This window comes from Numida meleagris, chromosome 20 (assembly GCF_002078875.1).
Source record: "Numida meleagris isolate 19003 breed g44 Domestic line chromosome 20, NumMel1.0, whole genome shotgun sequence".
NCBI lineage: Eukaryota > Metazoa > Chordata > Aves > Galliformes > Numididae > Numida > Numida meleagris.
Window position 1 is genome coordinate 6,744,477 of NC_034428.1, and position 26,158 is coordinate 6,770,634.

Below are 26,158 nucleotides of genomic sequence, written 5' to 3' on the forward strand. Positions count from 1 at the left end.
GGATGAAGCTGATGTTTTGGGTGGGGTATGGACTTGTGGGGTTGGCAAGGGGACACGGGGAGGTGCGGCTACGGGGTTGAATATGTGGGGGGCCTGGAGCAGGTGCCTGAGGTGGGGGGGGGGGAACGTGTAGGTCGGGAGGGTGGATACGGGGGGCCCGGGACAGGTGGACGTACGAGCACGGGAGCGTCTGGAGGGGTTGGATACAGGGTCTCGGGGAGTCCGGACGCGGAAATGAAGGTGTGAGAGGTACGAGGCTCTGGAGGGACCGGGTGCGGGGGAGGTTGGGGACAGGATGCGAGGAGGTATGGCAGGGGCTGCAGGACCCCTGAGGACGGCGCATGAGGCGGCACGGGGCGGAGCTGACGGACGCAGGGCCCGAGCCGACCCGTGCCACGCGGGACGGTGCAGCCGCGGGGCCCCGTAATGGCGGCCGGAAGCAGACTCCGCCGGAAGTGGGCCCCGCCCACCGTGTCGCTCGTCGCGCGGGACGTGACGTCAGCATCTCGCGCCACGTCGGGTGTCACCGCGTCGCGCGCTTGGCGTCACCGGCCCTGACGGCGGCGGCGGGAGGGGCCGGGCCGGGCCGGGCCGGGGGCGGCGATGGCGCCGCGGCTGCAGTTGGAGAAGGCGGCTTGGCGCTGGACCGAGACGGTGCCGCCTGAGGCGGTGACGCAGGAGCACATCGAGGCGGCCTACCGCGTCGGGCTGGAGCCCTGCCAGCGCGGCGCCTGTCGGTACGGGCGGGCCCGGGCCTCGCTCCCGGCCCCGGGCCTCGCTCCTTCCCCTCCCTCCGCGGTCCGTGGTCCCTGCGCTCCTCCACCCCCGGGGCTGGGCGGCAGCGCCCTCCGCCGCTCCCGGGCCTTCAGGGCCGTTGCCCTCCCGCCGTTGCCCTCCGGGGCCCTTTCTCGCATTACCCCCGGAGGTGGGGGGGGGGGGAGTCCCTCTCCCTGTCTGTCCCTGGATGCAGGGTCCTGGGGTGGTGGGGGCCCGGGACCCCTCCCTGGGACCTCCCCTTTTGCTTCCTCCAGCTCTCAGTTCAGCCTTGGGACTCTCTTTCCATCCCCTCCCTGTGGGGTTCCCCAGTTCTCCCCCAGCTCTGTGTTTTCGGGAGGTGTGGGATGCTGTGAGTCCCCCTTGTTGTCCCCACAGTCACCCTCTCCCCCTCCACCCCAAACCAAGGGGCTGTGTCCCTTCAGTGGGTGACGGCCCCGGTGCTGGTCCCGCAGGAGGAACTGCCGGGGGAACCCCAACTGCCTGGTGGGCATTGGGGAGCACGTCTGGCTGGGCGAGATTGATGAGAACAGCTTCCACAACATCGATGATCCCAACTGCGAGCGCCGCAAGAAGGTACAGCCTGCCCCCTGCCCGAGGACGAGGAGGGGGTGACACCTCTGTGTCCTGCCTGTCCCAGCCGTTAGTGGGACTCATGGTGCCACCGCTCTGCTCCTGCCCCAGTTGCTGCATTTCTGCTTACTCCTCAGCAGCAGCGAGTGACAACTGTTGCTTTCTCTCTCACACCAGAACGCGTTTGTGGGCTTAACGAACCTGGGCGCCACGTGCTACGTGAACACTTTCTTGCAGATGTGGTTTCTTAATCTGGAGCTCCGGCAAGCCCTCTACTTATGTTCCAGCAACGAGCATGCAGCCAGAGAGGGCATCCCCAAAGACAAAGGTCAGTGGAAGCTTATCGCAGTAGGCTTTTTTTTTTTTTGCCATGAATGAAGTGGTCTTCCGTGTTTTCTTCTAAAATCTGGTGATGTAGACTTTGAGAGCGCATTTATGGTGTGAATCAATGGCTGATGCTACAACTGTTGGTTCTATCTCTGTGCGACTCTTCAAGTTCTTCACTTAGCTTTTAGGAGCAAATAAAGCTAAACCCTTCTTTATCATTTCTTAAGTCACAGTGATCTGATTTAGTTGAAAACTTGTTTGGGTTTTGTAGACAGAAAGCTGTGCTCTGTGCCCCAGGAGGCGAGGATTTAGGTGCCAGGTGTGAGGGGCTGTGGTACTGCACCTTCCACATGGTGCTGTGCTGGAGGTGTGCTCTGAGCCACCCTGTTTTTGTGGTACTTAGTAAACAGCATCTTGCTGCTTGGCTTAAGTTGTTTCCTGACAGCTTGTGTTGGGTGCTGTGGGATATTTGGCCTGTGCTGCAACTTGGAGCTGTGCGCTCACCCAGCAGCAGCTCAGCACCAACAGCTTTGCTCACTGCTCCTTCTCCCAGTGAGCTGGGGGAAAGAACTGGAAGGAAAAAAGTAGAGTCATGAGTTGAGGTAAGAACTCTTTACTAAGGCAGGAAAGGAAGAGGGAGATGACCGTAATGATATTTTAATATGTATTTGTAAAACAAGCGGTGCACAAGGCAGCTGCTCATCACCTGCTGGCTGATGCCCCAAGCAGTGGCTGCCACTCCAGCATCAATTTTCTAGTTCCACATGATGCTATTTGACATGGAATATCCCTTTGGCCACTTTAGGTCAGCTCTCCTGGTTCTGTCCCTCCCAGCATCTTGTCCCCTCCAGCCCCCTCACTAGCAGGGCAGTACAAGCAGCTGAAAATCTAAAATGTCCTTGGCTCTGTGCAGCACTGCTCAGCAACAACTTAAACATCAGGATGTTATCAGCATTGTTTTTCTCCTAAACGTTAGCATCATACCAGACGCTATGGAGAAGATGAACTCTGTCCCAGCTGAAACCGGGACACTTAGCTGTCATCACTGACATTAACCACTTCAGATCTCGTGATGATTTAGAACAGCTCTACTGAAGTGTCGTTTCTAGTTGTTCTTTGTACAGGTAACTTGTACAATTTATCTTTTTTTTTTTTTTTTTTTAATAGACTATGAACCTCAGACCATTTGTGAGCACCTCCAGTATTTGTTTGCCTTGCTGCAGAACAGCAAAAGACGATACATTGATCCCTCTGGGTTTGTCAAAGCGCTGGGCTTGGATACAGGCCAGCAGCAGGTAGGCTTGAGTTGTACCTGTAATTACCTTCTCTAAAGAAGCGTGAAACTGCCCTTTTAGGTGTTATTTAAACATCTCTGAGCTGGGATCTGCTGCTCAGTCTCATTTGTACAAACACAATGGGAGGAGAAGTGCTCCAGGCCCTTCCTGTTGGGGTGAGAGGGCAGGAGGAGCAATGGGACCAGCACCGTTAGCGCCTGCTCCAGACACACTGAGTGTGCTGTGGGGTGAGCTAGGACCATGTTTCCCAAGTTGTTTCCCAGGGCTTAGAGCCACTAGGAAGGGCTTTGTGCTGCAGAGATCCTCGAGGGGCTGAGGCCCCCAGGGGATGAGAGCTGGCTGAGGTCCTGCGTGAATCTGTGAGCAGGGAACGTGATTTTGGGAGAAGTGAGCGCCACGTGGGGCTGTTGCGGAAGCTGGAGAGGGCGGAAGAGAAGGACAGCGCTTGAAAACGAGCTTTGAGAAGTAAGGGAGGGCAGCTGGAATAAGAGTCAGAGTGTGGGCACGCGTTGCCTTGGGAGAATGAGGGAGGGGAAGGTTGCTCCTTGTCCCTGGGAAGGAAGTGGCTGTTAGTGACCGGTGAGGTTAAAGGCTGGCCAAGTGCCACATGCAGTTGTGACAATGGTAGGAGCCAGAGAGAGGAGCTGTGGGACCATAGCAGGCGCAGCACTGAGGGGAGAGCAGGCTGGAGTTTGGTGCTGAGGGCTGGGCGGGTGTGCGAGATGAAAGCCTGCTTGTTTTCTGGCGGAGAGAGCAGGGGAGGGCAGTGGAAGTAAGGATGGGAGAGCAGGAAGAGAGCACGGAAAGCAGGGCGCTGCAGGGAGAGGGGATGCCCTGAGGTGAGTGGAAGAGCTCCTGGGCCTTGCAGGAGGAAGGGAGCAAAGCCACAGGGCAGCTTCTCAATTTTATTTTTTTCCCAGTGACACTTGATGCAGGCAGCTTGTATTATGTGCTCAGGCTTTGAAAAATGAGCATTAACAGGATAGAAAGCTCTGCAGGAGTGGCAGGCTGGAGAGATTGACTTCCACCCGGTCACGCTGGGTCGGGGGATGATTAATGCTCTGTGAGCCGCTCCTGCCATCCCCTTCGGAGCTGCTGCGATCCTGCGGGGCAGAGCAACGTGCCATGTCTCCACGGCTGGGCAGCAGGAGCCGATGTCGGCACACCAGGTGGAGCCACAAAGGGATTGACGCAGTTAACGAGCTGCTGTTTTCCATCCAGAACCCTGCAAGCAGCGGGGCAGAAGTCAAAGCCACCCCAAGCTGCTGGCCCGGAGCCAGCTCCTCTCCCGCTGAGCTCTCACGCTGGGGGCCTTGTGCTCTTTTTAGGCAAATTCCTCTTTTCTTTAGTTCTCCCGACTGGTCTCTTTCTATTCAGGGCACGCCGAAGTCTCTGCACAGCCTGTGTGTAGGGCTCTGTGTAATTTGCAGTAAATTAGCAGTGATTGCGCTTTGTGCTGTGGCGTATTGTTAAAAGCCTTGGCTTTTTGTTCCAGGATGCCCAGGAATTTTCTAAGCTGTTCATGTCACTGCTGGAAGATACTTTATCCAAACAAAAAAATCCAGACGTTCGGAACATCGTTCAAAAACAGTTCTGTGGAGAGTACGCGTATGTCACAGTGTAAGTATGTGGTCTTTCGGAAGAAATATTTAAACATCTCAGAAGAGTATGAGGAGAAATTTTCCTCCTAATAGCCAAAGGAGGAAGGTAAGCTGCCAAAATGCTGGAGTATTAAGCAGGTGCTCCAGGTTTTCTTGGTAGGTGCCATTCTCCTGCACACACTGTCCTGCAGTGTTGTGCTGTACTACGTTAGCTCTGACTTTGGTTTTTCTGCTGTTACGTAGCTGCGGGGGGAGGGTTACTGGTGGCTGGGGAGTTGCAGCACACCACCCGGTGAACTTGTCTCATGCATTAGTGTTTTCTTTATTATTCTAGCTGCAACCAGTGTGGCAGGGAGTCCAAACTCGTGTCTAAGTTTTATGAGCTGGAGTTAAACATCCAAGGGCACAAGCAGCTGACAGACTGCATAACGGAGTTTCTCAAGGTATGGGCTCGTTGGTTTGTGAGCTGTGCTGTTCTTAGCAAGGTGGTTCTATTTCTTCCATCAGCGAACAGCTTCTGAGGTTGGTATGGGCAACTGAAGCTGAGCTGCCTCAGTGAGATGAATGTAAAAGGAAATGCTTTTCTGTGAACCCAGAAAATGAGGACCCAGTCATGCACTCCAAAGCAGGGAGGGAGGAGTGGCTCTGGACAGGATTGCTGCACATGGGCATGTAACAGCTTTAAAAAGCACTTGCAAGCCGCGTGTTTAGTCGCACCTTTAGTGGAAATGCCTTCCCAGGAAAGCTGGGAGAAAGCCCCCGAAGCCTGACCAAAAGTGCCTGCATGCTTTGTTATGGATAGCACTGGGAGAAAGGCCGCTTGTTGTGTTTTCTATATTGGTGCTCATCTGCATAGCAACAGGAGGCATTCCCTGCTCTAAAACGTGCTGTCAAAAATACTAGTGAGGCCCCAGAATAGCTGTGGGAACAGCTGCAAGTGCTCTTCGTTTGACTTGAAAATCTGCTGGAATCAATAGTTGCCGCCCTGTTAAAGGCTCAAGGCGTGGGTGCAACTACGAACCCAAGGGCAGAGCTAACCTGCAGCATGATGCCGCCGCGCCAACCGGTTGCTCTGCTCCTGGAAGATGTGCTGGGAAAAAATGACAGCTTTGTGTGTGCACCTGAAGCGGCAGCTGCATGCAGATGGCCGTGCTGCTGCCCTGACACGGGGAGCTTCCATCCATCTGGTCCTCCCGGTGAAATGGTTGTAGTTGGAGTTCTGAGGCCTAATCTCACCACTGGCTCTGCCCAGGCACAGACTCTCCTTTCCCTGGCTCATGTGTGTTTTGCTGAGCCCAAAGGACTGTGATTTCCAGGCTGAAATGTGGCTGTGCATTAACTTGGTCTGCGTGATGTCGTAAAAGGGCAATTCCGTTGTTTTCTTTCTCCTTAGCCCTAGTGGTATTAAACCAACTTGATGCACTTCGGTCAAGTGGAGAGCAAGCCAGGCAGCCTGATATCTGGCTTGACTTTTAAAGTGACAGCAGTCTGCTATGACTGTGCTGTAAAGTGCCCTTATTAGCCCAGAGGATTGTAATTTTCCAACCTGCAGATGATTTTGGAAGGCAGCTGGGTAGAGACTTAAATGGTTAGAATAACTTCAGTGCTTTTCAGTCTCCTGTGGGCAGCTTGGATGGAGTAGAGGTTGACTTCAGGGGTAACCTGTTCTCAAGATCTTTCTTTCTGCCCCCCCTCCCCTGGTCAGGAAGAAAAATTAGAAGGGGACAATCGTTATTTTTGCGAAACTTGTCAGAGTAAGCAGAATGCCACAAGGAAGATCAGGCTGCTAAGTCTTCCATGCACACTCAACCTGCAGCTGATGCGTTTCGTGTTTGACAGGTAAGCCTCTCGCTGGAGTGCGTGCTGTAAAAGCGGGAGTGCCTTGGGTGCTTGGAAGCCCTTTGGAAAGCCGTCTACTCTGCTCTTTCTGCATTGGTTTGAGATGTTGAGGATTGAGTGCGTGCATGAGCTTCTCTTGGGACGCTCAGTGGGCTTTGAGGAAAGTAACTGAGATGTGAACTGTTATTGCTGTCCCCTGAACTGAAGTTTGGCCATTTGCCTTCACACAGACAAACTGGCCATAAGAAAAAGCTGAACACCTACATTGGCTTCTCCGAGCTGCTTGACATGGAACCTTTTATGGAACAAAAAAGTGAGTAGCATGCTGTGTAGTTAGCAGTTACCTCTGCCTCTTGACAGACAAGAGGAGATCTTGGCTGAATCCGCTTTTGGCTGGGGAATTTGTCAAGAGCTATTGGAAGCCCAAGCAGCAGCTGTCTCTGCCTAGCTGGGCAGGTTGCAGGGGCTCTAACTGGTGGCGTGGACAGGGCTTGGGGGAGAAGGGCAGCTAGGTGCAGCCTTTGCACACGACCCTGCAAAAAGCTTAAATGCTAGGAAAGAAAGCAAGAGCTCAATAACTGCTGTTTTCCTTCCAGATGGTGTCTACGTGTACGAACTGAGTGCTGTGCTCATACACAGAGGTGTGAGCGCGTACTCCGGGCACTACATTGCCCACGTGAAGGACCCGCAGACAGGGGAGTGGTACAAATTCAACGACGAAGACATCGAGAAGATGGAGGGGAAGAAACTGCAGCTGGGGATTGAGGAAGATCTAGGTAAAACCTTTAAGTTGTGAGTGCCCTTTTAAAATAACTCTTTTCATGGAGGCTGAATACATGGAGGCCCTGATACTCTTAAAGACAAAAGTGCTCCTACACATGCTGTCACATCTTAGGAGTAACCTGTGAAACGGCAATTCTGTTAATTGCTGCCAGATCTTCTTCACTGCAAGTGTTTACGCACGCCTCGTGATCGTTCCCTTTCCTCTAGTATTTCTCTTGCTGCCACATGGCAGATAACATGCTGATAAGCCGGGTGCTATCGGGGTGGAGCAGCCGCTTCCTTGGCCAGCATGCAGGAGGAGGCTCGGGAGCAGATAACAACGTGACTTTCAGTTTCCTTAATGTGCTGTTTTCATTTCCACCGCGTTGTTTTACTCTTTGGCTCTATTAGGAGGCAGGAAAGATTCATACAAATCTCAATCCGAAAAATCCAAGATAGCCTTTTTCAGTTTGCTCTTCTTTCTTTTCCTTCTGTTCTGCTGTTGTCACCTTGCTTTGTGCTGGAGTCCTTCTCTCACAGTGCCAGTCACCTGTTCCCAAAACGCTGTCCCCCCTGGATGCTGCTGTTGTGCTGTGTTTCCAGCACCGGTCATTGGACTTGATGAAACACTGCCTTTTTTTTTTTTAAAGCATCCTTAAGCAACAGCTTAATGAAAACACGCCCTTAGATTTGTGTTCCAAAGCCTGAGCACACCCATGGGGTGTTAGCCTGCCTTTTGCCTCCCATGCAACACCTGCATGATGCCACTTTATTTTCAGCTCTCTTGCTAATAAACACCTTCTTGCATTTCATCACGGCATGCATCAGTGTAGGCTCCCACCAGAGCAGCTTTGTCATCCCATTAATGTTTGACTGCTGCGTGCTCTCAACCCAGTTGTGAAGCTGGCTAGACATCTAGTGGCGTAAGGGAGAAAAATGAGCCCTGAGAGGAAATAAAAGGTTCTCAGCCTTTTCTCTTTAACCTCACAAGTTACCCAGAGGAGCAGAATAAAATGCAGATGAGCTGCTGTGGCCTTGACCCTGTAAAGGGTCTTACCTTACTTAACCACAAGAAAGTGTTCTTGCTGAAGCACAGTGCTGCTTGAGTGGAAGCAAAGCATGTCTGGAAGCTTCTGCAGGCTGGAAGCCTTAATATACTCACCAAACGTTAAGCAAAACAGGAACGTGCTGATTTTTCTTGCCTACTCTAAGCAAAACTGGAATTTGAGAGTTGTTGTCTTCATTACATATGCATGCAGCATTGCGTGCAAAGCAGAGGTCTGTTGTTGGGAAGAGTCCCGAGGCCTGGCCTTGCTGATGGGAACAACTCGTAACATATTTGGAGAAAATGCAAAATAAAGACCATCTTGGAAGTCCCCTGGATGGCATGGTAGAAGATGCATATGATTTTTCTCCAGAACTAGGGAGAAAAACAAAACGACACATCTTAAGAACTATTTCAGTATTTAGTTTATAGTTTGACCTACAGAAGGTTGGGATTTTTTGGTTTGTTTGCTTTTGTGTTAACACACAAGATGAATTTTGAATCTGCAGCTGTAGATCAGCGTGCTTTCCTTGCCTGGCAGTCTGGAAGCAGTCGCTCTTGCAACACAAGCTCGCATCATATGACAGCTGCTCCGAGATGATGAACGTTTCCATGGCTGTTCGCTGCCCAGCAGAACAGTCTGTGTGCGTTTTTTGTTGTAGTTGTTTTTTGTTTGTTTTTTTCTTACATCCAGGGTCATGTGTAAGTAGATGTCTGAGGATGTGACCCTGTTCTTTGGTGTCAGGACAGCAGCACTAACAACACGAGGCAGAGGAGGAATGTTTGTGCAAGAGCTGCTTTTGGCTTGGCAGGGCCGAACTGGGGAGAGAAGAAAGCCTCTCTGGTGGAGGGTGGTTTACAGCAGGGCCCTCATTTAGTCCCTCTAGCTGTCCTGCCTCCAGGAATGCTGGAAGCAGTTGGGTCTGCTTTGGGCTAAAGGTTGGGCTGACACCAAGCCTGCAGGAGCAGGGCCCAGCCAGGTGGCCAGCTTGGCCTGTTAAAGGAGAGCCCGTGAGCGAGCTTGTGTGTTCATTGTGTTCTGCTTCTATACCCCGCAGCGGAGCCTTCAAAATCTCAGACCCGTAAACCTAAATGTGGGAAAGGGACGCACTGCTCACGCAACGCTTACATGCTGGTGTACAGGCTGCAGACCCGGGAGAAGTCGCTAACAGTGGAAGTACCAGGTAAGGGAGCGCACTGCCAGCCTCTCCACCTCTTCTCCCAGAGCACATCCCTGCTCGGGGCTGTGCTCAAAGGACCTTTTGCTGTCTGGCGCTGCACAGTGACTTGCTGTTGCAACATGGGTCACGCTCAGCAAAATCTTTTGGACTTTCCCGGCACTTGGATGGTGTAAACCTGATAACATAACCCCTGGGCCTTGCCCTGTGGGGTCCTCTGGGAGGGGGTCAGGAGGAGGTCATGACCCACTTGGGTTGACCGTCAGCAGGGCATGTGCTGTGCTGGAGGGGAACGGTGCTGGCGGGTGGCAGGTGTCTTCTACAAGTGCTTAATCTCTGCCAGATAGAGCATAGATGGCATAAAAACCAGAGGCTGTGATCCTTCAGTGAGATCCTGTGCGAGCACGTTCTTGTCTTGCTTTAGAATTACCGGGGGTGGCAGAAATCCCTGTAGGTTTGCCCTGTGGATTTAATGATGCTCAGCATTTGTGTGCTACTTGATCCGAGATGTTAATTAGGCCTCTGGTGCTGATGAGGCTGCAGGTGTGCTCCTCCTTCTCCCTTTCCTGCGGAACAGGGCCGATGGAGGTGTTGCTTGCCCTCAGAGCCAAGCTGCGTGTCAGCATTCGATGTCATTGGGTGCAGGGGTGGGGGCTGGTGGCGGGGGTAAGCTGTACAGCTTTCTCCAACCCGCCAGGACCCCCTTGATCACAACATCAAAGCTTTTCAGCACCCCCCCACCATTCCAACCTCAAAGCCCACCCTCCAGGCCTTGCAGTTCTGGGAATTGGTGCTCGTTTGTGCCTCAGATCGCCCTTTTCATCCTCTTTGCTGAGCTCTGTTAGGCTCCCTTCCCTCCTACCCCTCTGCCCAAAACAATACTCGGCAAAGCTTCCCCACCCAGCTCTGAATTCCTGAGCAGCCCTGTGGTTGCCTTTGTTTCACATGGAGGCATGCCAGGTACATGGAGCAAAGGGCAGCCGTCAAGCCTGGTGGTTTTGGAGAGGCTTCATGCAACTGCAAATTCGAGGCATGTTGCTTTGATGCTGTTAAAAATGGCTCTTCCAGCATGGCAGAGAAATGCAGCCTAGCTCCGCAGTGCTGACCTGAGGGCGGGCAGGTCGAGCTGTTGGTTTGTAGTGCCGTGTGTTTTCCCAGGGTGGGTGCTGCGCTCTCTGGCTGCGCAGACGTTCACCTTTCTGAAATGTTTTAGCTCTTCAAATGCCTTCTAAATAGGAAAAGGCTTCAGATAAGCCACACAATTCCCCTCTGTCAGACCAGCGTTGCGAGGGAAGCGCTTTGTCTTTCTCTACGGCAAGGTTTTGTTTTTTTTCCACTGGTGACAGCAGAAGTTCCCATTACCTTCACCTCTCTGGCAAGGTGAGGATCTGCCCTACGTATCTCTGATCTCGTCAGGGCTCTGTGCCCTTGTGTTTGCAGTGCAGGGCTACACGGGGCCTGCGGGTGCATCTGTGGGATGAGAAGCTCTCATTTCTGCCCCGAGAGCGGCTGCTCCTTGGCGGCACAGGGAGCTGCTCAGCAGCAGGCAGGGCAGTGCCTGGGCCGGGCCTGCCGCAGCATTCACAACCTCTGCACTTCACAGGGCCACCAGCGCTCGGCGTTGGCTGCTCAGCAGGCAGAGGGTTTCTGCAGCGCAGCAAGCATCGCTTCCCAAGGCAGCCCTGGATAAATGATTTCCTTGGGTGCCTTGAATCCTTCAGGATGGCAGCATTTAATCATCTACTGCCGCAAGTATTGGAGAGAGCAATGTCCTTGCATTTCGCTTCCAGAAAGACCTGCTACATCCTTAGCCACCGGGAGGAATTCTTAGGCTTAGTTGTTATCCCCAGATAACTGACTGTGGGGCTAATGACCGTCATTGGCATTTCTCCTCGAGGTGACAGGTGGCTTTTTCTTTTTCCCTTTCCCCACAGCTTTCCTGCAGGAGCTGGTGGAGCGCGATAACTGCAAGTTTGAGGAGTGGTGCAACGAAATGGCCGAGATGCGCAAACAGAGCGTGGCCAGGGGCAAAATCAAGCATGAAGAGGTGAAGGAGCTCTACCAAAGGTTACCTGCTGAAGCTGGTCTGTAAGACATTGTGGTAGTCTTTTGTAGTAGCCTCTTGCTAAGATTAGTGATGTTGTGTAACTAACCTGCAGCCCGACCCTGTGGGCTGAGCGCTTTGCTGCAGGCAGTCGCTGTGGCCCTCTGTGAGAGGAAGGCGATCGCTGCCTGTCATTGCTTTGTGCATGCTTAGGATTTGCTTCCCTTCAATTGTTTATCTGCCTTAACCTATTTTTTCTCCCTTTTTCTTGTTCTAATGGCCTTTGGCATTGCTAATTCCCTCTTGCTCCGTCCCCGTCAGTCTCCTGTGTGCTTCCATGCATTGTGACTGCTTGCTTCTGCCCGGTGAGCAGCTCATCTCGTTAGAGCTCAGTGGCATCGAGGCAGAATAACTGCCCGGTCTCCAATTGCCAACTCATGTCAAGCTGCGGTGCTGTTGGTCTAAATTAACCTGCAGGTAGCTTGGTACAGGAATGCTTGGCCTCCAGCAGAAAATGATTTGATTTATCATTGCTGAGGCTTCGAAGCCGTGTGCCTGAGCTTCGTAGCCTGTCTGATGAGTGACTGAGGTTAATCCTTTCCTCCTGCTCCCTGCATTTGTTGCCTTAGCTTGTCTGAGCACCAGGATCCTTATCCCCCGCTGCCTCTCTCTCCCATCCTCCTCAAAGCAAGCGTACAGGAGCTTGCTGTCTGTCCAGTGTGGGGAAATTCTCTCCACTCTGCATCTCGTAAAAACTCCCAGCCACTGAAATTAAAGACTTCCAGATGTTTGCGTGGCCTGTTAGACGATTTGGGGATTTTTAGCTTGCTCTGTGCTCAGAACCGGCAGTGAGATTTAAGGAGCAGAGCAGCAGCCTTTGGCCGAGGACTTAAACCTCTCCCCTGCATGTCTGCCTGCTCGGTCTGCGAGCCCAGGTTTGGGAACACAGGAGCATAACTCACGAACCAGGGGGTGTCACAGCTCAGCTGCAAGGCTGAGGGGTGTTAAAATGTCACCCATAAATCAAAGCTGCGGTGGATGGTCGTGATGGAGGTATGAATGTGCCATGAGTCACCATTAGAAAGGAGCAACGAGTGCAGCCCTGGTGCGTTTTTATCCCCTTCAGCAGCAACACAATAGCTTGCTCTTGACATTCCTAAGATGATAAAGGAATAAATCTCAGCTCCTCTGCTGCTGCTTTAAGGTGCTGCCCTGGGGACAGCGCTGCCCTCGCTGCTGTCACAGCCTGAGTGGGGCAGTGCTACCCAGAGCTGCTGCAGGCCCCGTCCCTTGGGAGCTCAGCTTCTCCCTGCAGCTGTGCAGACACGTTTTCTGCCAGCTTTGTAGAGCCTGCCCCAGGAAAAATAAAAGAAAAGCCCATCCTTTCCGGGGGAGGCAGCTTTCATCCCAAACTAGCAAAGCCTTTCTGACAGCGCTGCAATTCTCCGGAGGTCACGGCTGTGTAGCTTGGCAGCATTGCATAAGATGGAAACACTGCTGCTGGATCCTGCAGGAGAGAGGTTTTGACGCCAGGCCTTGCAAAGACCCTGTGCAAGTTTGAGGGCCAAGTATTTTGCTGGAGCTTCTCTGTTGTTGCTCCTTGGTGTGAAACGATGGATGTGTGTTAATTTGAAGCAGGCAGAAGTGCTGAGATGAGCTGCTTGGTCGTGCTTCTATTTCCACATAACCCCCAGCAAGCAGCATCACAATGCACCACTCTTTCTCTCAACATAACTGTACGTGTTTTGTGGGTCTGTGCATCAGTGGGGGTCTTGGGTTGGAGATGCAGGGATTTCATACACAGCCATCTCATGGCTCATACCGACCTGACCCACTGCTGACCTGAACCCTGGCTCTGTGTGAGATGCTTCTCCTTGAGCAGACAGGAGCGAGCCTGCTGCTCTGCTTCAAGAACAAAAAGAAATCATGTTTGGATTAAAAAAATTGACCAAGTCACTGTTTGCACTGTAAATCTCTTCCATCTCTCTGAGCCAGAGTGGTAGGAGCAGCCCAGAGGGCTGGGCAGAGGAGCTGCCTTAGATGTTTGCAAACTTGTACCACGGATTTAAAACCAACTACCATAGCTTGTTCATTTGTAAAAGTACCATTGAATATCAGAGTAATTATAAAATGCCATCTGCTGTATCGCGTGGTGGCTGACACGTGTGGGCTTGTTTCTCTCTGTATTTTTATCCCCAGGTTCCCCGTATGACTTCATCTCTCTGGAATGGCTGCAGAAGTGGCTGGATGAGTCCACCCCTCCCAAACCCATAGACAACACGGCCTGCCTGTGCTCACATGGGAAGCTGCATCCTGACAAGATATGCATAATGAAGAGGATATCGGAGTACGTGGCTGACTTCTTCTACAGGAGATATGGCGGGGGCCCCAGGCTGAATGGTGAGGCGTCTGGCTCGCAGGTCCCCTTTTGTTCTGGTCCCAGACCCTCCTTGGGCCATCCTTTATTATCATGACTTTATTTTTGTATTGCTATTTCCGAGTGCTTCCGGTTGTTTTTTCCAATCACTTAATTATGTTAGCATTCAAACAAATACGGTTAGTCTGATTGCAGGGCTGGTTTCAGGCCCGAATCCTGCTCTGCCGAGGGAGGGCTGTGCACGGAGGAATTCCTGAGAAAGCAACAAAGCTGATTCTATGAAATAGCCCAGCTTGCACCCGTAACCTCTCAGACTCTTCAAAATGATTTTTAAAGCCCGATAAGAAAATTGCTGCCCCTTCCCCCCAGCCTGTCCTGAGCTGCCTCATTTGCTGGGAGCACACACCTATCAGTGAACATGCTGGTGCTGCACACACCTGCCGCGCGTGTGATTTGTGGGGAGGGTTGGACTCTGCAGTCTCTGGGCATCTCTGAACTGAGCTCCAAACTTGGTGTATTTTATAACGAAGCTCAATAGCTCCCACTGTGACCAAATTAGCTCAGCTCCTGCTAGGCACTTGTAGGGAAGAAATGGAACCGGCAGAACATCCTGTGATGCAGGCAGGCAGCCCTTGTGAAAACAGGGCAAGCTTTACCAGTCAGCTGGAAGACCACCTGCAGTTTCTTCATTGAGGATGACAGAGAGGGAAGGATCTGGGTGTGACTCTCTGGCTTCCCCTGCTCCCATCCCAAGGTGTAATCCCAGATGCACGGCTGCTCCTGGTCCAGCACAGCATCGCAGGAGGTTTGGAGCTTTTCTGTGCTGTTAGCTGGCTGCTTGCAGGAATTCCCTGAGCTGGGTGGCAGGGAGCCCCTCCCATCCAACAAGCAGCACATTGGAGGTGTCTGCACAGCACCTTCATGCCACAGAAGAGCAGTGACATGGCCTTTGGCTGCATGCCTTAGCCCCCACCTTCTGACTCTGGCGTTCGCGTCTCGGTGTGAGCTCACTGGCAGCTCTCCCTGCATTCTGGTACCAGTGAGCTGGCGGAACAGACAAGACCTCAGCTGAGGAGTTTTATCGTGGCAGTTACCCTGCTTACATGCCACATCTCAGGTCGTGATGCAGGTTGATGCATGCCTTCCACATCTCTGAGCTCTCAAATCAGCTAGATGCTCAGCTGCCTGTGCTGGAGTGTAACACAGTGTTTCTTTCCTCCCCTGTCCCAGTCAAAGCACTTTGCAAGGACTGCGTGGTAGAAAGGTGTCGAATCCTGCGTCTGAAAAACCAGTTAAACGAAGACTACAAAACCGTCACCAACTTGCTGAAGATCACAGTCAAGGGGTACGTGAGTCCTGGTGCCATCCAACGTCGTCAGAGATGTTTTTAGCGATGCTAACAAATATTTAAGTAGCTTTTCCTCCAAGCTTTTACCGTTTGGGCTGTGATTTGCATTGCTGACGCTGCTGTCTCCCCACAGGAGTGACGGGTTTTGGGTTGGAAAGGCATCCTTGCGGAGCTGGCGTCAGTTGGCTCTGGAGCAATTAAATGAGCAAGACGAAGACGCAGAGCACAGCAATGGAAAACTGAATGGAAACACACCAAACAAAGGTAGTTCTGCTGCTGTAGATCCCTCCTAACAAAAGACCTGTCAGGTGTTCCGGCATGTGCTGTTTTACTTCCCTTTTACGAGCAGGGATGGAAGGCGCTTTGGGTGGTTTGATATCACACAGCCTTAATTTCAGGAGCTTTTTATTTGATAAGCTTCCAAACTGCTGGGTGATCTTCGTACCCAGAGAAGAAGATGAGGTAATAAGTAGTTTTACAGAGCTGTGTGCAATTGCCGCCCCAGACACATGATCTTTTCATCTACTTTTATCTGAATGAGAGTGCACAGGGGGAGGAAGAAACACGAAAATTATCTTGGGGATGTTTACTGCAAAGGCCTACGGATGAAACAGCACAGCTGGTAGAGCAGCACTGGCAAAATACAGTTCAGAAAAAAAAACATCATGAATTGGATTTTCTTCTATCCCTGTATCATATGTCTGTGACGGCGTGTGGGGATTTTTATTTGCCTTCTGTTCTCTAAACCCTTAGAAATCGGATTCCTTTTGAGCTTTTTTCTTTCATAACCGAGGGCAAGGAGCTCATTTGAATGGAAGTGGAGATGATCAGCTAATTGCATTGATCTTGGGCTGGAAGGCTCCGAGAACATCAGATACCGCAGTGATCCTATCTGTAGGCTGACGCTGGTGGCATCCACTGAGAAAAGGGCACTTCTCTTCCCCGCATCAGCAGCTGAGTTGCTGTCCCACGTGCTGTTCCTTGGGGGTCACATTGCTTTCAGAGCAGGTTGCACCTCCCAGAAGTGCACTGTAACTGCTCACAAGCCAGCTTGCTCCTTAGTTGCATTGCTGCAAACCATTACGTCGCTGTTTTTCTGTTGCTCCCTCTCAATGGCCAGTGCTTCTGCAGAGCTGCAGTTCTGAACTCCGTCGTAGCAGTGCTCATGCTGGATGTCAGAGCATGGAGCAGAGCAGGCTGCACTGTGATGCTCCGCTCTCACCTAGAGGTTTGGATTAGCTCTGAGCAGCAAAGCCCTGCGGTGCACTGGGAACAAATGCACCCTTTGTCATCTCACAAAGGATGCTGTTGTGCTCCACGCACTTCAAAGCACTCCAAAGCACTCCTACATGCTGCGCAGCCTGGCCTGCAGGCACGCAGGCCCTTGTGTTGGAGAATAACAGAATAATACTACCCAGGTTTCCCCCGGTCAGAGTTCTGCTGAAGGGAAAGCAGGCTCCTTCCCCCAAAGGTTTTCCCTTTCCTTCAGAGAGAAATGGTGCAATCTTCTTATTTTTATTTATTTTTTAATTAGACGAAGCGAATGAAGAGAAGAGAGAGGAGGAAGAAGAGTTAAATTTTAATGAAGACATTGTTTGCCCACATGGTAAGTCTGCGGGGGATGGAGCTGAACATATCTGTTGTTGCCCACTGATCCAGACATTAACCTCCTGGCCTGGGACCAGCATGAGCAGTTACCACAGAAGCGCATTTTATTCTCATTTTCGAATGTTTCTTGACATTTAAAAACTTGGAACAAGTGGTGCAAAGGGCACAAGCACAGCCCAGCCCCTGGGGAGGAACCTGGGTGCTGCAGGGGGCAGCAGCAGCACTCTGAGAGCAGCGGGAGATTCAAGAGAAAGCAGATGGCATCAGATCGTTCTGTTTGTATTAGAAGCTCAGCCCAGAAGCACTTACCCAACAACTGTAGAAACTGTTGTTTCTGTTTGCTGCCGGGGCACCCAGGCATATTGATTCCCCCCCCCTGCTGTGCTTCGGTGTCTGTTTACATGGGGCTGTGACCTGATGTTGGCTGTTTTGCTCGGTGCTTTGCTTGGTTAGCTACACCGGTGTTTGGGTCTCGCTGCTTGTCCAACACGCCCGTGTTCTGCTGGAGGCTCCTTCTGGCAGGCATTCATCAGTTAGCAGCACACCCCCTGTCATTAAGGCTAATCAAGGCTGTAGGGTAATGGCTTGATAAAGCCGAGTGTTGAAGCACTTTGAATAGCGGGTAACGCCATGACAGGGAGCGTAGCCCCATGTTTCCCAGTGCTGCAAGGCTGCTGCTGGCGGACAGGAGCGCGGTGCGGCGGTGGAGTGCTTAATGCAGGCAGACGGCGTGAAAGCAGGCTGCTAGAGCTGTGGGACTGCTACGCTGCTGAATTGCTCGTAGATCCGATACTTTGGGCCCTGTCGGAGCGCGTGGGGGATCTGGGGGCACCTGGCAGGCTGTGTCTCACCTGCTGGAGGTAACCTTCAGTTCCTCGTGGAGAACAGCCCTCAGACGTTCCTCTCGAGCATATGGACTGAGGTGTGGTTTGGGTAATTGGGCCTTAATTAATCGCTGGTTGTGAGGTGCTTTGGTGGGGTGTGTGGGGCAGCCAAGGTTACGTAGCGGTGAGTTTGTTTGCTGAGGGGCACAGGAAGCGCTCAGCTCCTGTTCCACGGGGCATGGGTTTGTCTGCAGCCTGCCAAACAGTCACCATGAATCACAGCTCCGTAGCCACGGTCAGAGAGCAGGAGCCCGGTGTCCCTGCTGGCTGGTCCTTGCTTCTCCGGGCATCTCCCCTCCTGAGCTCCCCATGGTCTGCATTTATCCACTGCTTTAGGCTCTGAAACCTGAATGTAAATTCAAGTTACTGTTTTTTTGGCTGAGTAAGCAGGGAGATGATAAGGAAGTTGAAAGTGACTTTGTGCATTAGTTGGGCTCTTTTTGCTGACACGAATGCCTTCCCCCATGTTGATACCTGGTAATCTCCTCAATCTGGTTTGGGCTGTAGCACGCTGCTGAGCGCGGCAGGGCAAAGCCCTTCTCCTGCCTCTCTCCTTGCAGGTGACCTGTGCATATCCGAAAACGAGAGGAGGGTGGTGTCAAAGGAAGCCTGGAAGAAGCTCAAGCAATATTTCCCAAAGGCCCCTGAGTTCCCAAATAACAAAGAGTGCTGTTCCCAATGCAAGGTATCTGAGTAGCAAACATTACCCTTCTGCTGGCTGTGAATACACGGCCACGTTTCTGGTTTCCTCTTCAATGCTCTCCAATGCAGTGGGGAAAAACAATGTCACCTTTGAATAGTCGCTAGGAACTGAAACATAAACTGTTTTGTGCAGATTTTGGAGCGCGAAGGAGAAGAAAACGAAGCGCTGCACAAGATGATGGCTAGCGAGCAGAAGACATCCCTCCAGAACCTGTTCCATGACAAATGCCGACCTTGCCTGGGCAGCTGGCCGCAGGTAGGGGATGGGGGGAGCTTTTTGGGTGGAACTGTATTCCTGGTTAGCTGCTCTGGCACCAGGCCCTGCGGTAGGTTCACGGGAGTCCTCGTGTGCCAGTACAGCTGTCGTTGGCCTGGAGTCAGCTAGATAAGCAGGGTTGGTATTTCTCGATGGTTATATCCTTCTCTGGAAGTTCCGATGTGGTGCAGCCCTACTGACAGTGTTCAGAAAGTGGGGGCAGGTGGGGTGTTCTCACCCTATGCTCGGGGGTACAAAGAGTTATCTGCTTCAGACCCTGAGTCCGTGGAGTGGTACTTGGCCCCAGAAACCCCAGTGTGAGAGAGCTGCTCTGGGGGAAATGGCCATTTCCTGCTATGAATTAGAGATAATTGGATCTAAAGCTAAATTAACTTTGTAATAAACACAAGATTAGTAATGTAAGTGCTTGGTACTTGATCTCGAATTATTTTACTTGGGTTTCCCAGCGCGCTTGGATGGAGTTGTCATGGTAAAAATGCTGAGGTCTCAAAGAGAAGGAGCACTGCAGAAAAAGCTGAACAGTCATAGCCTCTCTATTGTTGGGTTAATTAACAGAAGGTTGTGGGGTTTTTTTTCTCTCTTCCAGGAGACAGACGAGCTGTACATCGTTTCACAGTTCTTTGTAGAAGAATGGAGGAAATTTGTCAGGTAACCAGCTTGAGGTCGGCAGTGCTTTCTGTTTGGTTTCGGGGGCTGAAGGCGGTGATTGTGCTTTGAGTCGGTGTTGCCCAGAGCTGCATGTGTGGAAACAAGGAAGCTGATTCTGCAGGACTTGGACCCTGCACTCGTAGCAATTGTAATACATTGCAAGAATCTGAATTTCCTTGTTTACCATGCCTTAACCAGATGGTCAGATTAGATAGTAACCTGATTAGTTTTTTCATCTGCCTGAAGCTGTATCCCAGGCAGAGGTCACTGCTCGGTCCTGTTGCCACGGGCTGCGGGTGGCACGAGCTGCAGTGGGACTGGAGCGTGGTTTTGCAGTGCACGGGAGCACAGCTCTGATTTCCGTGTCAGCGTCAGTTTCACATTCCCCATTGGAATGCCATCTGCACGTACCCACCTGCCATTTCCTTTCCTCGGCTGCCTGCGGACTTGTGCTTTCGTGCTCTCCATGCCATAACCTCCCCCATTTCCCTTTGCCCGAGCAGGAGGCCGACACGGTGCAGCCCCGTTTCCTCGCTGGGGAACAGCGCTCTGCTCTGCCCCCACGGGGGCCTCATGTTCACCTACGCTTCCATGACCAAAGAAGACTCCAAGCTGTGAGTTCCTTCTCCTCTCACCTCTGCCTTGCCTTGCCCTGGGGAGCTTCCCAAAGCTCGCTGAGCTGCGGTGATGCAGGAGCACACGCTCCCCCCGAACAAAGGGAACGCAGCCGCTTCCTTGGGCGTACCTTAGTATAAATCTCCGTGCAGGGCGAGACCCAAATTGTCCAAGGATGCTGGCTCAGGAAAAAAGAGCTTACTTAAGCTTGGCTAGTTCCTGACAATAGCCTACCCAGAGCCTGACTGGGGCGTAGCAACATCTAGCTGCTGAAGCTTTGCTTTCCTTCAGACTTGCCCCTGGAGCGCTGGGCTGGAGTTTATGCTCCACAGCCTTGCTTCTGCAGTGAGGCAGAACTAACAGCAGCAGATCTTCCATTTCTCTCCTCCTCCTCCTCCCTCTGGCCATGCACTGGGCATGACTGGAGCTCAGCAACGTCACTAAGGACATGCTGCTGTGCCCCCATTACCTTGGGCATGGCAGCCCTCGTGTAGCTGGGGCTTCCAATGGGTTCTGCTGTTCCTCTTGCATTAGCAGACTGAAAGGAAGAGGGGAGGCAATTTGCAGCTTGATGTTCCCGTGTCATAAAGCACATTCTTGTTTCTTTGCACAGTATAGCTCTAATATGGCCCAGCGAGTGGGAGAGGATTCAAAAACTCTTTGTGGTGGATCACGTCATCAAAATCACCCGCATGCAAGCTGCCGGGGAGCCTGAGAGCACGCTGTACACCTCCGAGCCCCGTGAGTGAGCTTTCCCTGCTGTGTTGCTCCTCGGTGCTATGGGACCTGGCTCTGCTTGGACAGATCCCTGCAGTGACCGCTGAGCTTGGCAGGCACCCCTGGTCCCGTGGGTAGCGAGGAGAGGCGCCGGGCAGGTACACGTGCTCGGTGTCTCTAAGGAGATGAAGCAATTAAATGCCTTTTCCTTTGTGCCTCTCCAGAACTCTGTCCAGAATGCAGAGAAGGGCTGTTATGCCAACAGCAGCGGGACTTGCGTGAGTACACTCAAGCAACCATCTACATCCATAAAGTGGTGGATAATAAAAAGGTACGGATCTCTCTCTTGGTCCTCCCTCATCCCAGCACCGTTTTGTTGTTCAGAAGCTGCCCCAGCTGAGAGCCTGTGTGGCCAAATGAGCAGCTGTCCTTAGGCAGGGCGAGGTGGCTCACAGGCTTTTGCAGATCTCTTTCTCCCTCCTGGCCCTGTTCTGGGAGGTGAGGTGGAACGTGGAGGTCTGCATTCAGCTGTCAGAGCAGAGCACGGAGCGTGGTCTGGAGCTACAGCCATGGCTATGCAGCCTGTCCGGGGGCTGAATCCCAGCACTGCGCTTGGCTCTGGTGCGGAGGAGGGCTTTTTGTCATGGTGCTGGACAGGGCTGTGAGAACAGGCAGCTATTCTTTGCCTGGCAGCTGGGGCTGGCGGAGGGGGCGAGAGCTGGCGCGCTGATCCCTTGTCTGTGGGGCAGTGCCCATGGCAGCACTCGGAGCCGCCGCTCCCCTCCTGCCAGCTCTGCCTTGCAAAGTTAGGGAGCGTTTGCCAGCAGGAAGCCACGGCCCCGTGCAGTCAGCAATCAGCGTAGGGCAGCACTGCTGGAATCCAGAGGGCTCGGGGGATGCTGCAGTTGGTGCTGGGGAGTTGGGAGCTGCAATCTTGAACTGCAAAGACATGGATGGGGAAGGGAGCAGTTAGGCAGCTGGGGTGCAGAGTGCAACTGGGCTCCCCGCAGACCCCAGGTGGAATGTGGCCATGTGAGCACCCAGCAGAGCCATTCTGCCTGCGGAGCCACGGGCAAACGAAGAGGGTGTTACGTTCTGTATGTTGGTGTCAATTATTTAGATTTCGTTTACTTACGAACTGCAGACCCATAAATAACAGCAGTGAGTGCCTCTTGTCAGGCTGCTGCAGGGATGGGTAAGTGTATAATTTACAGATAATACTCCTTTCTCTGGGTTAGGGCTTTCGTAATACACTTAGTTGAGTGGAGGAGCAGCCAGCTAATGGGAAAGAAATCAGTGCGGGCCCCCGGAGACGTTCCCTTTGCCTGGAGAGGTCTGGAGCTGCAGGAAGCAGGATGTCCCCGCAGTGGGGTTTGCTTTGCAGCCAGCAGCTGCAGCCCAGCAGAGCAGCTCGAGAGCTGAGTCTTCTCCTGAGCCCAGTCCCCACGACTCAGTGCGGCTGGGGGGAGTCTTCCCTGAGCACATGGAGGAGATCCCTGTGTTTCTTTAGCTCGGTTCACTTGATCAAGGTGGCATCCCTGAAGTCTTGAAAGCTGTTTGCCATGATGTGACAGGCTGGGTTAGTTACGGAGAATGATTTTTATGACTTCAGGTAATGAAGGATGCTGCTCCAGAGCTGAACGTGAGCAGCTCAGAAGCTGAAGAGGAAAGGGAGGAAAACAAGCCAGAGGGGGAGCAAGACCCAGATTTTAACCAGGTAGAGATCAAAACACCGTGAGATTCCTCCTCTCTGAACCAGCCTACTGAGTCAGCATGATGAAACAGCCCTCCTCTGTTTGCATCTTGCGGGACAAAGGGAAAGCAGCAATGCCCAAGTGTCCCATCCATACCACATGCTTTGTCTCCATTTGCATTAGCAGGGCTGGTTTTGTGCCTGTGCTCTTCGGTTTTAAAGTCAGCTAAGTCAGAGGCCTGTGCTCAGAGACCTGCCCGCTCCCAAGCGTCGGTCGCTCGGTGTTTTGGTCGCCCAGGTCCTTGTATTCCTAATGCCACGTCCCCAGTGAAGGGACACACTGGGGGCTGTGTCTCCCAGCGTCAGGGCACCGCCAGCGCTGTCTCATGGTGCAGGTGACGCTCTCTTTTTGGAGAGGAGGGATCACTGCAGCATCAGGATAAGCTCCGTGCTGGCACTAGGAGCAGGGATTGAAGTTCCCTTGGTCCTCCCGCCCTCCTGGCGGCATTGCATGCGGCGGGCGCTCCCCCGGGGCGGTGCTGCAGCCTGGGAGGGAGCTGTGTGCTGCACGATCCCCGCAGCTGGGCTCCTCATCCCTGGCTCTCGTTTTCAGAGCAACGGCGGTGCGAAGCGCCAGAAGCTTTCGCACCAGAGCTACATCTCTTACCAAAAGCAAGGCATCCGGCGGAGCACCCGGCACCGGAAGGTCAGAGGGGAGAAAGCACTGCTCGTTTCTGCTAACCAGACGCTGAAAGAGCTAAAAATACAGGTAAGGCGGTTTTGCTGCAAGAAGCATGTTTTCTCTAATAAAAAAACGTGAAGTTAATAGTCAGGAGAGCACAGCTGGGAGGAGATGGAGGGAAGAGTTTGAATCCCCAGTGGTGGCGAAGGCATGTGTTTGTGTGCTGAACGCGGTCTTTTTGTGCAGCTCAGCAGTATGTTTTTCTTCCGCACAAAATCAGCGTGTCTCATTGTGTTGGCACAGATCATGCATGCATTTTCAGTTGCTCCCTTCGACCAGAACTTGTCAATCGATGGGAAGATCCTGAGTGACGACACGGCGACGCTCGGCAGCCTGGGCGTCATCCCCGAGTCCGTCATCTTGCTCAAGGTAAGGTGGGAGCAGCACAGCTCTAGGGGGAAGGAATGCAGGGAGCTGAACTGGTTTTTGTTCCATGCAAGAGAAGGGGGTCACGGTGCATGTGGCAGCTGCCCCCCCTCCCCCCCCCAGGCATGCCCACCCTGGCCCGCTTTGCTGAGCTCTTCCCTCAGAGCTCCTGCCCTTTTTGGAGAAGAGCTTCCTGAAGGAGCACGACCCGATGCAGCTCTGCCAGGCGCTCACTGACTCCTGTCTGCTTTGCTTTCCAGGCTGATGAGCCAATTGCAGATTACGCAGCGATGGATGATGTGATGCAAGGTGAGGGAGGGGACCCCTGCGTGCTGCCAGGGGAGGTTTTGGATTTGGGAAGCTGCCTTGCTGCCGCGCTTCTGGCGGGGATAGGGGTGGCTGCATAGGGCTACATTGGCTTTGGGTTGAAACATGAGGGGAAAATAGAGATGTTGAAGCTTTCCTGTGGCTGTCAGCTGGAGGTACAGCTGAGCGCTGCAGCGCGCCGCGCTCACACAAAGGATCCTTTTAGAAGTGACTGTCAGGAGACTTCTAACATGATGCCTCTCTCTTTCCATCCCCAGTTTGTATGCCTGAAGAAGGATTTAAAGGTGAGAATCTTCCCCCCCCCTCTTTTACTGAAGCCCACACTGACTTCAGCTCTGCCTCACCAGCGCCGTAACCATCGGGTGGTTGTCTCCTTGCTCCCAGGGACTGGCTTACTCGGACACTGATGGCTTTACAAGTGCTGGCAAACCAGAAGGGAAGAGGATTTGACATGGTAGGGCATTTAAAGAGAAGGTGGATACGGGACTGAACTCTTGACTCTTCCAGAAGGCAGAAACACATTCTGAAATGACTGCCCCCAAAATGCCTTATGTCAAAGCAGATTGCACTGAAGGACATCCTGACTTCAAGAGAACGTTCCCCATTTTATATTTAATAAAGCAACAGTTGGGTTGGAAAGTGTAGCAGCAGAGGCAGCCTGTGATGTGTGCGGGCAGATGTTTCCAGCAGGGGAGGCGGGGGCATCGTCTGTCCCAAAAGGAGTTGTGATGCAGTAGATCAAAACCATCTCGATCTGTTCTCTGGTAACTCTTTAGGCGTAACCTGCTTCCAGATAATCCTGTCTTTGATCCGCTATTCCTCTTTCAGTACAGCATGAAAGTAAAGAAATTGTTCGTTGTGAGGAATGTCTTCATCCATTTCCCCGCGGTGTGAGCCCTGTGCTCCCGGGGCCAGGCTGCCCTCCCCGCGCCGCTCGCCTTCGCAGCTTCACTTCCAGATGCGACCGCTCTGAAGAACCGCGCGGTCTCTCTCTGTGAACTGTGTTTTTAGAAACGTGGGCTGTTTTAACAACTTTTGATAACATCTTTCTCTGGTCCGTTACTGCCAAGGGCGCTCCGCCCATTGCTTTGGACCTGCCGGGGCTGCGTGGGCCCTGCTCCCCTGTCGAGAGATTTTTCCCTCTGTTCTCCTCGTTTTCAGGAATGCACTAATTAATTTTTTTACATCTCCAGCTCCCAGAAAGGATCTCTCCCTCTCCCCGGTTGCGTGTTTGTAGCAGGAACTAGTGTACCACTTCCAGACTTAAAAAAGAGAGGAAAAGAAAAGGGGCACTGTTGAAGTATCTTCATAATAAAGTTAGACATTTCCCGTTCTGTTGGAGGTTTGTTGCTGCAGCTCTGCCCGCTGCTCTGGGCGCCCTGCTCTCCCCTGGGGCTGCAGCCCCCCTGTGTGGGATCTCTCCGCCGTGGGAATGGTGCGGCTCTTGGCACCCGCTGCTTTCCCCGAGTGCAGCCTGCGTGCTCCCATGCCCTTGGCCAGGCTCTGCTTGGCAGCCCTTCCCTGGCGGATGCAGCGCTGGCTCGTGCTGCGGCGCGGAGCTGCCCACATCCCTGTGTGCCTCCAGCCCGGGCAGCTGTGGGGCTGAACCTTCACTGTTCCCGTGCTGGCACCGCGCCCCGGGAGTGCTCCCCAGGGGCCGCAGCTCAGTGCCAGCCCCTGGCACCTGGTGCCCAGCAGCGTGTGCCAGCCCTTTCCAAAGCCCCTGTGTCCCTCCCCCAGCCCCAGCGGTGTCTCTGGGGGACACAGAGCGATCTGGGGGCGGTCACCCATGGTGTGGGGGCAAATGGATGGACAGATGGATGGATACCAGCGATGGGGGGGTGTAGGGATGGATGAACGGACAGACAGACTCACTCTGGGCACCAGGGATGGGAGGTTGGATGGATGGACAGACAGGCGGGCTCGACAGCTGGACTCACTCTGGACACCAGGGACGGATGAACGGACAGACAGATGAGCGGGCAGACAGACTCATTCTGGGTACCAAGGATGGATGGATAGATGGACTTACTCTGGGCACTAGGGATGGATGGACAGACAGATAGATGGACTCTGGACACCAAGGCTGGGAGGATGGACAGACAGACGGACTCACCCTGGGTACCAGGGATGGGAGGACGGATGTGGGAGCACTGTGGGTACCGGGGGTGGGAGGACGGGGCAGCCTGGCTTCGGGAGCGGGCACACAGGGGCGCTCCGTGCAGGGACGGATGGCGGGGGACGCTGGGTGCCTGGGCGGAGGGGATGGGGCCGCCGGGTCCCGCTTCCCGCTGCCGAGCCCCGTTCCCACCGCGGGTCCGCGCGGCCGCTGCCGGTTCCGGCGGCGTTTGCTCCGCTCCCGGGGCCGGGATGGCGGCGCCCGGTGCCGGTGCCGGTTCCGGTGCCATTCCCGGTG

At 53.2% G+C, this 26,158-nt stretch overlaps 1 protein-coding gene across 4 annotated transcripts; it reads left to right on the forward strand.

Moving 5' to 3' along the window:
- Positions 535–25,076, forward strand: USP48 (ubiquitin specific peptidase 48). Of its 4 annotated transcripts, XM_021417299.1 has the most exons (27): positions 537–737; positions 1,230–1,350; positions 1,525–1,675; positions 2,842–2,969; positions 4,465–4,589; positions 4,905–5,013; positions 6,276–6,409; positions 6,640–6,722; positions 7,006–7,185; positions 9,275–9,400; positions 11,329–11,478; positions 13,638–13,838; positions 15,046–15,160; positions 15,297–15,427; positions 16,698–16,769; positions 18,216–18,340; positions 18,491–18,613; positions 19,221–19,282; positions 19,786–19,896; positions 20,511–20,638; positions 20,839–20,945; positions 22,227–22,331; positions 22,921–23,076; positions 23,293–23,418; positions 23,676–23,724; positions 24,000–24,026; positions 24,127–25,076. In XM_021417299.1, exons 1-27 carry the CDS (start codon positions 604–606, stop codon positions 24,147–24,149), a joined length of 3,102 nt encoding a protein of 1,033 aa, XP_021272974.1. In that variant the 5' UTR covers positions 537–603; the 3' UTR covers positions 24,150–25,076. The 4 variants fall into 4 exon arrangements, 3 of the variants coding, with proteins under 3 accessions (XP_021272975.1, XP_021272974.1, XP_021272976.1); XR_002444377.1 differs by lacking the exon at positions 24,127–25,076 and having other exon boundaries at positions 535–737; positions 23,312–23,418; XM_021417300.1 differs by lacking the exon at positions 22,227–22,331 and having other exon boundaries at positions 535–737.